General features: G+C 38.6%; 1 protein-coding gene and 1 long non-coding RNA gene across 6 annotated transcripts; both read right to left on the bottom strand.

Annotated features, from left to right (window-relative positions):
* Positions 1-2124: 2124 nt before the first annotated feature.
* Positions 2125-6789, bottom strand: LOC110884396 (casein kinase 1-like protein HD16). Of its 5 annotated transcripts, none has more exons than XM_022132104.2 (11): positions 6565-6789; positions 6356-6429; positions 6107-6249; positions 5086-5563; positions 4808-4933; positions 4645-4718; positions 4459-4528; positions 3256-3302; positions 3043-3154; positions 2722-2968; positions 2125-2634 (listed from the first exon to the last, which is right to left on the bottom strand). In XM_022132104.2, the coding sequence occupies exons 4-8, from the start codon at positions 5491-5493 to the stop codon at positions 3300-3302; spliced, it is 681 nt and encodes a 226-aa protein (XP_021987796.1). In that variant the 5' UTR covers positions 5494-5563; positions 6107-6249; positions 6356-6429; positions 6565-6789; the 3' UTR covers positions 2125-2634; positions 2722-2968; positions 3043-3154; positions 3256-3299. The 5 variants fall into 5 exon arrangements, with proteins under 5 accessions (XP_021987796.1, XP_035833351.1, XP_021987798.1 ...); XM_035977458.1 differs by having other exon boundaries at positions 6107-6245; XM_022132106.2 differs by lacking the exons at positions 6107-6249; positions 6356-6429 and having other exon boundaries at positions 2125-2406; positions 2561-2634; positions 6481-6785.
* Positions 6790-9669: 2880 nt separating this feature from the next.
* LOC110881119 lies at positions 9670-12544 on the bottom strand. The gene is made up of 3 exons (XR_002559596.2): positions 12200-12544; positions 11168-11866; positions 9670-10216 (listed from the first exon to the last, which is right to left on the bottom strand). It is a non-coding gene; the product is annotated as an uncharacterized LOC110881119 (long non-coding RNA).
* Positions 12545-13650: the final 1106 nt, after the last annotated feature.

The raw sequence follows: 13650 nt of genomic DNA, 5'->3' as shown, positions 1-13650 counted from the left end.
TTCCACGTTCTGGTCAAGAACCTCTGGAAGTCCAAGGCGACAAGAGTGGGGCTGTGGTTGGCATCATCTCTTTCTTGAAGGCTCGGAAATGTTTGCGGAAGGGTCACACCGCAATCTTGGCACTCATTTCAGACGCATCAGTGAAGGAAAAGAAACTGGAGGATATTCCAGTTGTACGCGACTACCCTCAGGTGTTTCCTGAAGATTTACCTGGATTGCCGCCTCACCGTCAGGTCGAGTTTCAAATCGAGCTCGCTCCAGGAGCAGCACCCATAGCTCGCGCACCATATCGTCTAGCTCCATCAGAATTGGAGGAACTGTCAAAGCAACTACAAGAGCTCTTGGAAAAGGGCTTCATTCGTCCAAGCTCTTCGCCTTGGGGAGCTCCAGTACTTTTCGTGAAAAAGAAGGATGGCACTTTCAGGATGTGCATCGACTACCGTGAACTGAACAAGGTGACGGTGAAGAACCGTTATCCTCTTCCACGCATAGACGACTTATTCGACCAGTTGCAAGGGTCGTGTTATTACTCCAAGATAGACTTGAGGTCTGGCTATCATCAGCTGAGAGTCCGGGATGAGGACGTCTCCAAAACCGCATTCAGAACTCGTTATGGCCACTACGAGTTTCTTGTCATGCCGTTCGGGTTAACGAACGCGCCTGCCGTATTTATGGATCTTATGAACAGGGTGTGCAAACCCTATCTTGACAAGTTCGTCATTGTCTTCATCGACGACATTCTGATCTACTCCAAGAGTCAGGAGGAACACGAACAGCACCTACGCCTTATTTTGGAACTCCTACGGAAGGAACAGCTGTACGCTAAGTTCTCGAAATGCGACTTCTGGCTTCGTGAAGTCCACTTTCTTGGCCACATAGTGAACAAGGATGGGATCCATGTTGATCCATCCAAGGTAGACTCGATCAGAAACTGGCCTGCACCACGTACACCAACGGAAATACGCCAATTTTTGGGTTTGGCGGGGTACTACAGACGGTTTATCAAGGATTTCTCGAAGATTGCTCAGCCGCTTACACTACTGACACAGAAGGGTGTCACCTACCGTTGGGGCAACACGCAAGCACTACGCCAAAATAGGGATACAGTCACACAAAAAAAAGTGTGACTATATGTCTTTCGCCTCACATATTTTTTTCAGGTTAAGTGTGGCCAAAGCTCGAGTCATCGTAGGTATGATACGGCTACACATACTTTTTAGTGGCCGTAGAGCTTAAAAGTGTGGCTAAAAGGTACCAACATTATTTGTTAAAATCTAGCATTTCCTCTATTAAGTGTGGCTAAAGGATAGCAACGGCCACATGTATTTACTTTAAGTGTGACTGTTGCTGCTATATAGTCACATAAATTACCAAAAATATTTGTTTTAGCCACATTAATTAAAAAAAATGTGGCAAAAAGTGTTGTTGTAATTAAGCATTTTTCCCATTAAGTGTGGCTAAAGGGTAGCAACGGCCACATGAATTATTGTAAGTGTGGTTGTTTCTGTTATACAGACACATGAACTTACTGTAAGTGTGGTTGTTTCTGTTATACAGACACACAAACCAAAAACAAAGTGACTATGGTGTGGCTAATGATTATTTATAGCCACACGAAATGTTGTATTTTTAAGTGTGGCTATTGTCTAACCTTTGGTAACACATATTTCTTTTTCTTATTTCAATTTCTATCATTCTGTCACACAAATAAGAAACAAGGTGGCTATGGTGTGGCTATTCCCTAACCTTTGGTCACACATATTTGTTCATCCTGTGACTTTTGCTATAATGTCATCACACAAAAAAGAACAATGTCACAAAAGTGTGGCTAATGGTTATGTATAGCCACATGAAATTTTATAATTTTAAGTGTGCCTATTATCTAACATTTGGTCACACATGATTTGTTTTTCCGTGACAATTGTTATACTTCCGCCACATAAAAAAAACAAACTGACGAAAGTGTGGCTAGAAATTATGTGTTGCCACGTGAAAATTTATAATTTAAGTGTGGCTATTGTCTAACATTTGGTCACACGTATTTATTATGGTTTTATGCGGCCATTTTCATATAATTAACCATTTTATTTTCAAAATTTTATAAAACTAAAACAAAAGTAACCATGAGAAAACCTAAAAACCAAATTATATTAACAATAATAAACCAAAATCCATACATAAGTTTTCAATTTAAATACATATGAAAGACATAAACTTCTCAAAACCTAACTACAAAAGTTGCAAAGGGAATGCCTCTACACATAAACTAAGAACTAATTCTTGGTTATTGTCTTCAAATCCATATAACTCACTGCTTGTAGACTTAAAAGTGCTGCAAATATATATCTAGTTGTTTTGCCTTTGTGGAATGCTCCATGATTTGGATGCAAAATCAACGACTAGCCACTAGATGCAAATTGTGAACAATTCAATCAATGACCAGCCACCCGGTATCAGTGAGATCCGAGCATTCTGAACTGCTCCATCCCAATAAAAGCATGTCCGAATACATGCTTGCTATTGCAAATATCATATGGAAAAACGTGTACGAATAACTCACATGTTTTGCTTCCACTTCTTTCTTGCCTTTGCCCGATTCTAGTTCCTCCGATTCTAGAAATGGTAATCGCTCGCCTGTTGTGAAAGGTGAACTAAGATTTTAGTTTCATGAATCCAATTTGGAAAAATATGTAATTTATATGATCAATGTACAAGTTTAACCTGTTCTCGAATAAGATGGAGGGGTGTTGAAGAACCAGAACGTAGAGCAAAATATAAACCTAATACAACACTTGTAAGCATGCCAAGAATTAGTGTACATGTGGTGACAGCTTTGGAATTGTGTAAACCAGATCTAGAAGGCCTAACACCACTCCACAACATTGATGGGCGAAGCCGTGTGCTTTCTCATGTCCCATTAGCTGGGAGTCGAGGGTTGTTGTGGCACATATATATTTTGCAGGTGCATCTGATTAACAATAATACAACCAAGCAGTTAATCAGATTACGCGGGTCACACATTTTATTAACAAAACAACTTACGCGGATCATATTAGCCCTCTAAGACTGCCTCATTTGGGTGCTTCTTTTTACAAAGCTCATCCCAGAATTGTACGACTAGTAGAAGAGTCCTGGTGTGCATTTGGGCCAGCTCCTGAATATTAAAATAACATAGAATGTTAAGATATCCTCCTCATGTTGTAACATACTTTCCAGAACTAGACATTTGGTCAAGTAGAGGAATGGAAAACTTGCCTGGAGAAACTTCATACTAGAACTGTACATTTGGTCAAGGGAAGTCACTGAAACAAGTAATGAAAATCGTTACTTAAAACTACAAATGCAATTAGGTGTGGGCTCAAAAATTATCTCCAACACTCATCATGGTATTTAAAAAAACACACTTAAAATGTAAAAAATATATATATAACAACTATCAATTGAGTTCATTGGCAGTTATCAAAGCATGTGATACATCACAGAATCAAATTGATCACACGCTATATCTCAATGATATATGCAAGCATATGGAAAAGTCTACGCAGAAACTTGCATAGTTGATTCTAGAAGCTACTTAGACTTGTGGCAGTTTGGTATCTGTTTAGCAACATCCAGATCACCATGTAAACAAAATGGTGATTTTAATATTTATTTTTATAAGATTAGATTAAAGGTGCAAATGAGCCGAGCTTAAACAAGCCCGAGCACAAGCCTAGAAACAAGCCCGTTTAGTAAACCAGCTTGAGCTTCACTTATCGAGCTCTAGCCGAACCGAGCCTAAACGATCATATAATGTTTTATTAATATATTAAACATATACTTAAATTATAAATATCAATAGTTATATATAATATAAAGTAGTTAATAAAATAATAAACGAGTCAAGCCCGAGCCAAGACCGAGCTTTAAAAATTACCTACAAGCCGAGCACGAGCTCAAGCTCGAGCCTAGTTGAGCTCGGGCTGGGCTCGGCTCGTTTACACCCCTATATTAGATTATGAGTAAAATATTAAATAAACTTGCTTTAGTAGTATACTAGTGGGAAACCCACGCGTTGCGGCGGAGTCAACAATATGTCACTTGGAAAAGAGCAAAACATGCAAACCTGGGTTGGGATGAGTTAGGTTCGCCAACACCCGAACACATTTATCCCTTTACACAACTTATCTTGTTGGGTTTCAAGCTTCAATTACACTCAAAACAAACTCACGAACAGGAAACTCATGTTACTGCTTGAATACCCACACTTTTATCATTGCGAAACCATACATATATACACACATTTAGCTACGTAAATGAAGGAAACCAACTATAACCATTACTCCTACAACTCAGTAAGTCTAACCATGACTCAAGACCCACTATTTGACCATATAAAACCATAAAAAATTATAAATACAAATTATTCAACTACAAACTGAGTGGTTGATGATGTCAAAGTCAAAAGCCGAAACTCACCAGAATGTAAAAATCGCCTTGCTGTCCCTTGTAGTGAACCCACGGAACCCAGTAACAACCATTCAACGAACTGTGGTAACGGAAATCTATAATTAGATCATAATGTTGAAACTTGAGGTTCATAACCTCATGTACGAGATTACTATATTCCTCTAAATATGCTAAAATAAACAGATTATTAAATACCTGTAAACTTGCCACTCGTACGGAGGACCATAGTTGCAACCCTTACTACTACGATGCTCAAACTTTAATGCTACCTAAAAAATAGAATCTCAAGAGGATCCAAATTGTTGATGATATGAACGAGCAATGGATATGAAAAACTTCTATTATTGTTTTAACATACCTCAAATGCATCGGGCCCTGTTCTTTCGGTTCCGCTGCTTACCCTCCGACCAACATAAACTTGTCCTAAACCACCCTTACCCAACTTTCTATCGGTCTTATATATAGGAGAGTTACCTACTTGTACCTGCATTGACCCATCAGCACATGTTAATTTACAATAAATATGCTAAATGGTTATCTGATTATTGTGGCTTCAAATCAAAAGAATCAGTTTTTAATGTTTGTACAAATTCTGCTTCTGATTATCCAAAAGTTGAAGAAAAAATGCGTATTTACCCTTTCAGGCACGGCAGGTGTGTTTCCATCTTCTTCAACTCCGATAACTTTATCACCACTTCCACCGTCCATTGCTATATCTTTATCTGCAACCTCGTCGATTCTATTAAACACAGGCTCACCAACTCCACGAGCTACAAGTTCAGGAACAACTTCACACAGTGGTTCCAGGTCCAAATCAATCAATCTAACACCTCTGCCTCTACCGCCAGCCACTGTTCTACCTATCGTTGCCGCCACGAGCCCTTTTCTTACACCTGCAGCATCACCTCGTCCCCTTCCACCACCCGTCTTCCTTCTGGTTCTCGTTGGTGCGGTGACGTTTTCCGTTTGGTCAATTGGATGAGTAGCAGGCTGGAGATTAACTAACCGTTTTGATCTCCTTGCTCCACTTCTTAGCTGTGGCATCGTCACCCATGCAACTTATATCAAACTCGTATCCCCAGACCCCAGTGGCCAGTTTAACGCCTCGATATATCTATAAAAATAAAACAAACCGACGTAAAAACAAGAAATGAACTAAAAGTTTGAAAGTCTGAAAGTTTGAACCTGACAATAACAGAAAACATTAATAACAACAAAAGCGAATACTAAAAACAACGGGCTCTAAGTTGCGGTAATTTCTGTCCGCTTCCACTGCCTAATAACTTTTTCGGCTTCTGCTGCAGTTCACGGGATAAAATACATTCCCACTTTTCAAGTGCGGTTTCTTTCGATTCTGTAAGCCATTGAAGTATGGGTTTACTATAGTATGGGTTTACCGGATCGTCTTTGCGTCAACTTCTGTACCATGCCATTTTACTTTATATAGTATTATAGATTATACTTATACATGAAGTAAATAGTATTAACACCCAACATAAGGCAATTAATAGAACCTTTACATAGTAAAATAGCATGTTTGAGTTAATTCATCACAAAAAAGCATAACCTTGAATATTCTAATAATCTAGATGCAGCAAGAATTAACATTAAACTTGAGAACTTCATATCATTAACTGAAGTTAAACAAATACCATACCTGCACAAGGTTAGCTGCAGAAAACTCAATACAAGTTTCAATTTCTCTATTGCATTATTGAAGCCATCACCTACTCTAGACTCATAAGGTTACCTGCTCTAGACCACAAGGTTATCAAGGTGGTGTTCATCATGCAAATCTAGCTTTCAACCACAAACATCAATATACAAAAAAAAAAAGTTTGTTCACGTTCAAACTATAACACAAGATTTAAACACAAATCAATTAAATATCATACAAAATTATGACCTTATCTAATTTAGCAGCATTAAGAGCTCTAAATATTCAACAGCCATCTTCTGACCGTAGTTTCTACAAACCCTCTAATACAACAATACAATAGAAATTCAAGTTAATGATCTAATTGTACTCACTGCAATCGTTGCAAAATCAGGTTAATTGGAGTAATTCTTGAAAACAACAGCAAATGAGCAACGTTCATGGGTTGTATGATTTACCGAAGAAGATCTCATTGACTCGGTCACGGACTCCTATTATTCTTCCTTTGTCGTATTTAGGGACTTCATTGTATAATCTGACAAAGGTGAGAGAGGCAACCGGGGGGCGGGGGAACGATGGTGGTCGAAGAGTTGGAAACCACTGGTCTGAAACTGGAAACTAGGGCTTTGATATGTTTTGCTGTTGTTTTTTAGAAAATTTTTGGGGGAGTTCAAATTGGGAGCCAGATTGGGTTGGAGGGAAATTTTTAGGGATGAAAATTTTAGGAGGAAAAGTATTTTTTATACTTTTAAAAGTAAATTGCCATTTTAGTCGTTGAGATTTGTCCAAATTTGTTATTTTAGTCTAAAATTTTTTTTTTTCGTCTCTGGGTCTCTAACTTTTCTCTTTTGTTGCCATTTTGATCACATACCCTAACTTCGTCCAAAAACCTCATTTTTAACCAGGGGTATTTTGGGAATTTTCAATTTAAATCTTTCTAGATGCCATTTTGATCCATTCTTTTATTACAGACATTTTACCCTTTTAAACTATATTTAATATATAAATATACACTTACAGCCCTTTCTCTCTCTCTTATATCTCACACACACTCTCTCTCTAAAACCACAACCACCGGTTACTCCTCCACCTCCAACAATGGCAGCCATCACCACCTTCCACTGCACCCACTTCACTACCTCCACCCACATCCACCACCGACACCCACCTCCGCCACCCACACCCCCACAATGCCCGTCTTTAAGAAACCCACTAAACTATTTAATTAAAAAAACCCTTTAACCCCACTACCATCCCCACCACCGTCACCACCCTGCCACCCCCCCCCCCTTCCGCCCTTAACCCCCAACCAACCTCCACTGTAGACCACCACTGATCACCTGCATCAACTGTTACCACCATCTAGCAACCACATCTATTAAACCCAATTCAGATTTAGATGAATTGGTGAAATTGGGGCAAAAGACCACCACCACAACACCAGAGAAAGAACCATTGAACATATAAGAGGGGTTGTCGGTTTAAAAGACCTAGCTGTCGCCAGCCTTAGCGACTAGGGTTCCGATTGGAATATCCAGTGAGCTTTTGCAATTTAAGACAGATGATAGTTACAGTTTTGTAACCTTTTGAGGAATACGATGGTTAGGGGGATTTGGTTTTCCGGTGATGAAGAGGGTGGCTTGGGTTTCCAGGGAGAAGGTGATGCCTATGTTTCAGAGATGTTATAGGAGACAAAGATGGTCCATTAAGACATATAAGATCTACCAATGTCGGTCATGATTCATTAAGGTCCAATATGGTCCATTAAGACATATATGATCTATTATTGTTCATTGTGATCTATAAAAAAAATTATCCCATTAAGACATATATGATCTACCTTGTCTATTGTAATTCATCAAGGCCTAAGATGATCCATTAAGACATGTATGATCTACTATCGTCCATCGTGATCCATTAAGGCCTAACATGGTTCATTAAGACATGTATAATTTACTATTGTCCATTGTGATCCATTAGGCCCAACATGGTCCATTAGGACATGTATGATCTAATATTGTTCATTGTGATCCACTAAGGTAATCCATTAAGGCCCAACATAGTCCATTAAGACATGTATGGTCTACTATTGTCCATTGTGACCCATTAAGGCCCATGATAGTCCATTAAGACATGTATGATCTACAATTGTCCACCGTAATCCGTTAAGGCCCAAGATAATCCATTAAGACATGTATGATCTACTAATATCCATTGTGATCCATCATGGCCCATACTATATGTTCCCGTGTAGGGTATGATCGGGTTCCGGCGTAACTGAGTATTGGAACCTGGTATGAGTCTGGGAATTAATGCTTGGTTTAAAAAAAATATTTTTACAAAAGTAAATTCATTTAGAAAATAAATTTGGTTTGTAATTTGTATAACTAATTAAAAAATTACAATAACATAGATTCACGTAAGTACAAATTATTTGCTTTCCCGTTTGACAGGTTCATCGTAACGCGCAGGTCTTATATCATGTAGTTATTTTTTATATGCTTTACGTTTCTGTTTAATTTTTTCGCATTTAAACGCCGCAACTTCAGGGTTGGTGGTCGCTGGCAAAAGTGTGACATTGGTGTTTGCCTCCACCGCAACATGAGGGAGCTCAATACTAGTTTCATAATATCAAATGTAAAAGTTTTGTTACTTTAGTGTGTTCTAATTGTATTTCCCAAATTTCTAAAAAACACAAAAAGACAAATAAAACTGCTGTGAAAGTAGATCCATGTAGACATTTTTACCCACTAATAAATTGATAAAAACATTGACTAAATAACAAATATTTGTCAATTGTGTATTTGAAATCTCTTCTTTTGCTGTTAAAAAAAAAGATAAATATTCGTCAATTGTATACTAGTTAGTAATCATTTATATCTTTAAACAACTTACTAAAGATTGATAAAGAAAAAGAATGCTAAACTGGGAACACATATTAGACACTTAGGAATGCTAAACTGTTGCTAGACACTTAGGAATGCTAAACTGTTGCTGCTTGCTTTAACTGCATCTCGATGAGCTTTAGGTGTACATACACATCTTAGGACCGTGGGGTATGGTGGGGTGGGGGTTTGAGGCAAGAGTTGACACGTGGACTTCGAGGGGTACCGCTGGTCACGTGTGGGTTGGGTCGGTATGGCGGGCGTGGCTAGCTCGCGTGGGTTGGCCACGTGTCAATTATTATAAAAAAAATTGAAAAAAAGCCTAAAATTATTATAAAAATACACACAAAATTAAAAAAAAAGCCTAAAATTATTATTAAAATTTTCTAAACATTACAAAATCCTACAAAAAAAAGGATTACAAATCTAAAAAAACATAATTAGACATATAAAAAAACCCCTAATTAAAGCGTTAGGTAGATTTCGAACAGGGCGATGGGGGGTTTTATAGTAGTTGGGGTAAGCCAAACGGTTGTTTTTTAAAATTTAAATCCCACACCTATAGCCTAGCCAACCCAGCCAATGAGAGCCGGCCACGGAAGACCGCTAGGCCCGCCCAACGCCCGGGCTGAAACCCCCGCCCAAGGGGCCACGCTAAAACCCAAGCCCACCCGGGGTGGTAACTTGGAGATTTGTACCCAACCCACGCCCCATACCCCATAGTCATAACTTGAGTTCTCTTGTAAACCTTCTATCTTCCTTCAGCCACAACCACACTATATAACCATATATCCTTCTGCATACTTCATATCCTCTTAATCTCTTCATTAAAAACCTTATTTCCACCTTATAGCTTCCTTTTTGTCTCCAAGATAGTTTAGACTTTATGTCTCGACCATCTTGACCTAGTATGCCACTAAGGCTTTTGTAATAAAGGCTTCCACCTGAAATGAAATAAAAGTTATAATTTGCAGCTCTATCAGACATACCCAAACCCCGGACCTCTGAAATAAAAGTTATAATTTGCACTTCCATCAAATGACCAAATACACAAGAATCACTTCACATCACAAACCTTGAAATTCCAAACATGAGTAACGAAAGTAACATGGCGCGACCATTTAAAAGAGAGACCCAACAATCTATACGGAACAATATCCTGAATTTGTTGGCAAAGGACCTGAGCATACTTTTGTTTACCTTTAAAAATTCTGTTATTCCGTTCCTGCCAAACAAAATAAATAGATGCAGCCACAACCAATGTTTGTATAACACGCCAAACAGAGTTATAATTTTGATATGTTCAAAAAAGGGATTTAAACATGGCAGTTGAACAATCATATAGACTAGTGGTGTACACATGGCAATTCAGTTCCAAACCTCAACCGAACCGCAACTTATACATCTATGTTGTCAAAAGCGCAAAAAGCGTGCGCCTAGGCGCCCGGGCGCAGCGAGGCGCACCTATAGCGCCTGGTGGTAGCCTAGGCGCAAAAATGGGATTTTTTTGAAAAAAACGGTGCTGAGGCGCAAAAAGCGCGCGCCTAGGCGCAAAAAACGTTGTTGAGGCGCATGGAAAAAGGTAAAACAACACAAATGACCATTAAAAACGAAACCGAGTGCGTGCAAAACTGCCTCACGCGTACAAAACTATTAGCTACATGATCTTAAATGGCATATATAATACTTTTTTTCTAATTTATATGTGGAATCTTATTTATTATCAAAGCATAACATATTTTTTATATTTTTTTTTCTCTATGTGCGCTTTTCTTAAAAAAGCCCACGCTTTTTTTGCGCCTTGCACCTAGGCTCCGGGCGAGACCGATGCCTGCGCCTTGCGTCTTTGACAACATAGCTATACATGCAGTTTAAGATTTCTATAACTAGTCACTTTCAGTTAATCGGCAATCACAAACATATAGTTCTAAGTGCCAGTCAAGTCAACTGATCAAGAAACATCATCAATGAACAACATGATATGTGTATATATATAGATTACAAAATTTGCAACAGACTTAAACAAATAAAATCATATCAACTGTGGTCCAAATCGAGCCCTAATTTTCAAACTTCAAAGTAATTGTACCATTCACGTCCGAATAAAATATTACTGTAAGAAAATTAATACGAAAATCTTCAGTTTGCTAAAAGAACTGGGGTAACCAAGACTTACCTTTAGTCCAACGATGCTCCAGCTAGCACTCTAAGTTGCAGCAAAAATTGGGGTATTATACAACTACGTTATCAGAAAATTAAATTCTAAACAAAGAAGACAAAATCAGAAGATCAAACCATCACAAAAGAATACAGTATTCAAAGATTATAGTCGGATCTGCAATGGATTGTGTAAGGATCCCAGAAGAAATTCATAGTTATGAAGAAATAATCAAAGAAGGTACGATGGATAAAAGATTTAAAAAAAAATACTTAACCAACTTGTTTCTTAGCAATACCATTACTCACCAGGACCACATGAGGATCAACAACGAATCCATTCTCAACATTTACATCGTCTTTAACCGCACTTACCTCCGTAACACTTATTGTTATACTCATAGCCCTGTGAACAACACCATTAGTCTCCAACACCAACGGATCAACAGTCGCCCCTTCATTCTTAAACTGCTCAACTTCACCATCAACATTAACACCACCTGCATCACAAACTCACCACGACACTCCTGTTCACATACACATAGTCGGAATCGCCGTTGCCATTACAATTACCATTACCACCGACATTATAATCAACAGTAGCAACACCACCACTGCATTCACACCAGAACCACACTTGTCCATAGTCTCCACCTTACGAACCACCTCACTGCAAACAATTTCAGCACCAGCCGTCATCTAGAAACGATTGCGAATCCTGTAACAGATTCAGATTCGGATTCAGTATGATCCAGATGCGAAAATTAAATTGAACAAAAACCGAACTGGAATCTACCAAATCAAATCAAATTGGTGTACGACACTATAACTAAAATTAAACGCAATCTACCATATTCTAACTACCCCACCCATATATTTGTTGATACATGACAGAATCCTCAAAAATATGATATGAGGCAAGATGTATCAATAGACCTGCTATATAGACCGCACCCCAGAAACAAATTATACAAAGGAATACAACATGAATTACTGACAATTCTACAAAATTTAAACAAAATGACGTAAACACAAATGCCTAATTACATACCTATACAATAACTGTGTACCTCAAAAGAGCAGCTGGTAATGCAATATCGTTCTCTCTATAGGATTTATCGTTGTAAGATCTACATAATCCATCGTATCCGTATTCAGATTCTTAGAAACTGAAATTATCCTGAATCAGTCTCAAAGAAATACAAAACTTTCACATCGTCTTCCTCTGTAAACCTAGGGTTTTTGATTTCAAAATTAGGACTATTATGTAGGGGATAGTTATTGGTTGCAAACGTAGGCACTGGAGCGGAGGGATGAGTAAGCTCAGTGAAAAGGATGGAGCTTGATGGAGATTAGCAGGGAATTGAAATTTTTTTGGTGAATTTTGCGGGTAACTGAAGACTAGTCACACAAAGTAATGAAAGTGTGATCATAGAGTACTTATAGTCACGTTTACGATCATTCATAACTTTTAGCTACACGTAACAATTTATAGGTGGCTAAAAAGCACTACTCTTTCGTCACACAAATTCGTAAGTAGCGATATGTAATATCTTTTAGCCACATCATTAAAAATCAATTGTGACATTTAGTAACATTTGGCCACACTTTTCTACTATGACCAGTAATTGTCACATTTTTTATTGAAAGTGTGACTACAAGTCTAGCAAAGATGTGTTTTCGTCACATAAATTAAAAAAAATTATACAAATACTGTGGCGTTAGGTCGCATTTGGCCACACTTTCCGAGTTGTGGCTAGACTAGCTAGTAAATGTCACATTTTTTTCGAAAAACGTGGCTAAAAGTTTTGACCTGCTATACGATGGCCACATTAATAATATAATGTGTGACTAAAAGTGTTTTAAAATATTATAAATGACTTTTAGCCACACATTTATTCAAATGTGTGGCATGCCGGTTTTGGAAAAAGAGTGGCCGTAGGCCATTTTTCACGTAGTGAAGAAACTGCTTTTCAGCACTTAAAGGATAGACTTTGCAGTGCACCTATCCTCTCATTGCCAGAGGGCACGGACGACTTTGTGGTCTACTGTGATGCATCCATCCAGGGTCTTGGATGTGTGTTAATGCAGCGCGACAAGGTCATTGCTTACGCCTCGCGCCAACTTAAGATTCACGAACGGAACTACACGACGCACGATTTAGAGCTGGGAGCTGTTGTTTTCGCGCTTAAGATATGGCGACACTACCTGTACGGTACCAGGTGCACGATTTACACCGATCACAGGAGTCTCGAGCATATCCTTAAGCAGAAGGATTTGAACATGCGTCAACGGCGATGGGTCGAGTTACTGAACGATTACGAATGCGCTATCAAGTATCACCCAGGCAAGGCCAATGTTGTGGCTGACGCCCTCAGTCGGAAAGACACTTTACCTCGGCGCGTGCGAGCGCTACAGCTTACGATTCAGTCTAGCCTTCCTGCACAAATACGAAATGCTCAGGCAGAAGCATTGAAACCAGAGAACGTCAGGGCTGAAGCC

This window comes from Helianthus annuus, chromosome 9 (genome assembly GCF_002127325.2).
Source record: "Helianthus annuus cultivar XRQ/B chromosome 9, HanXRQr2.0-SUNRISE, whole genome shotgun sequence".
Taxonomy (NCBI): domain Eukaryota; kingdom Viridiplantae; phylum Streptophyta; class Magnoliopsida; order Asterales; family Asteraceae; genus Helianthus; species Helianthus annuus.
This window is presented reverse-complemented; position numbering and strand designations above follow the sequence as displayed.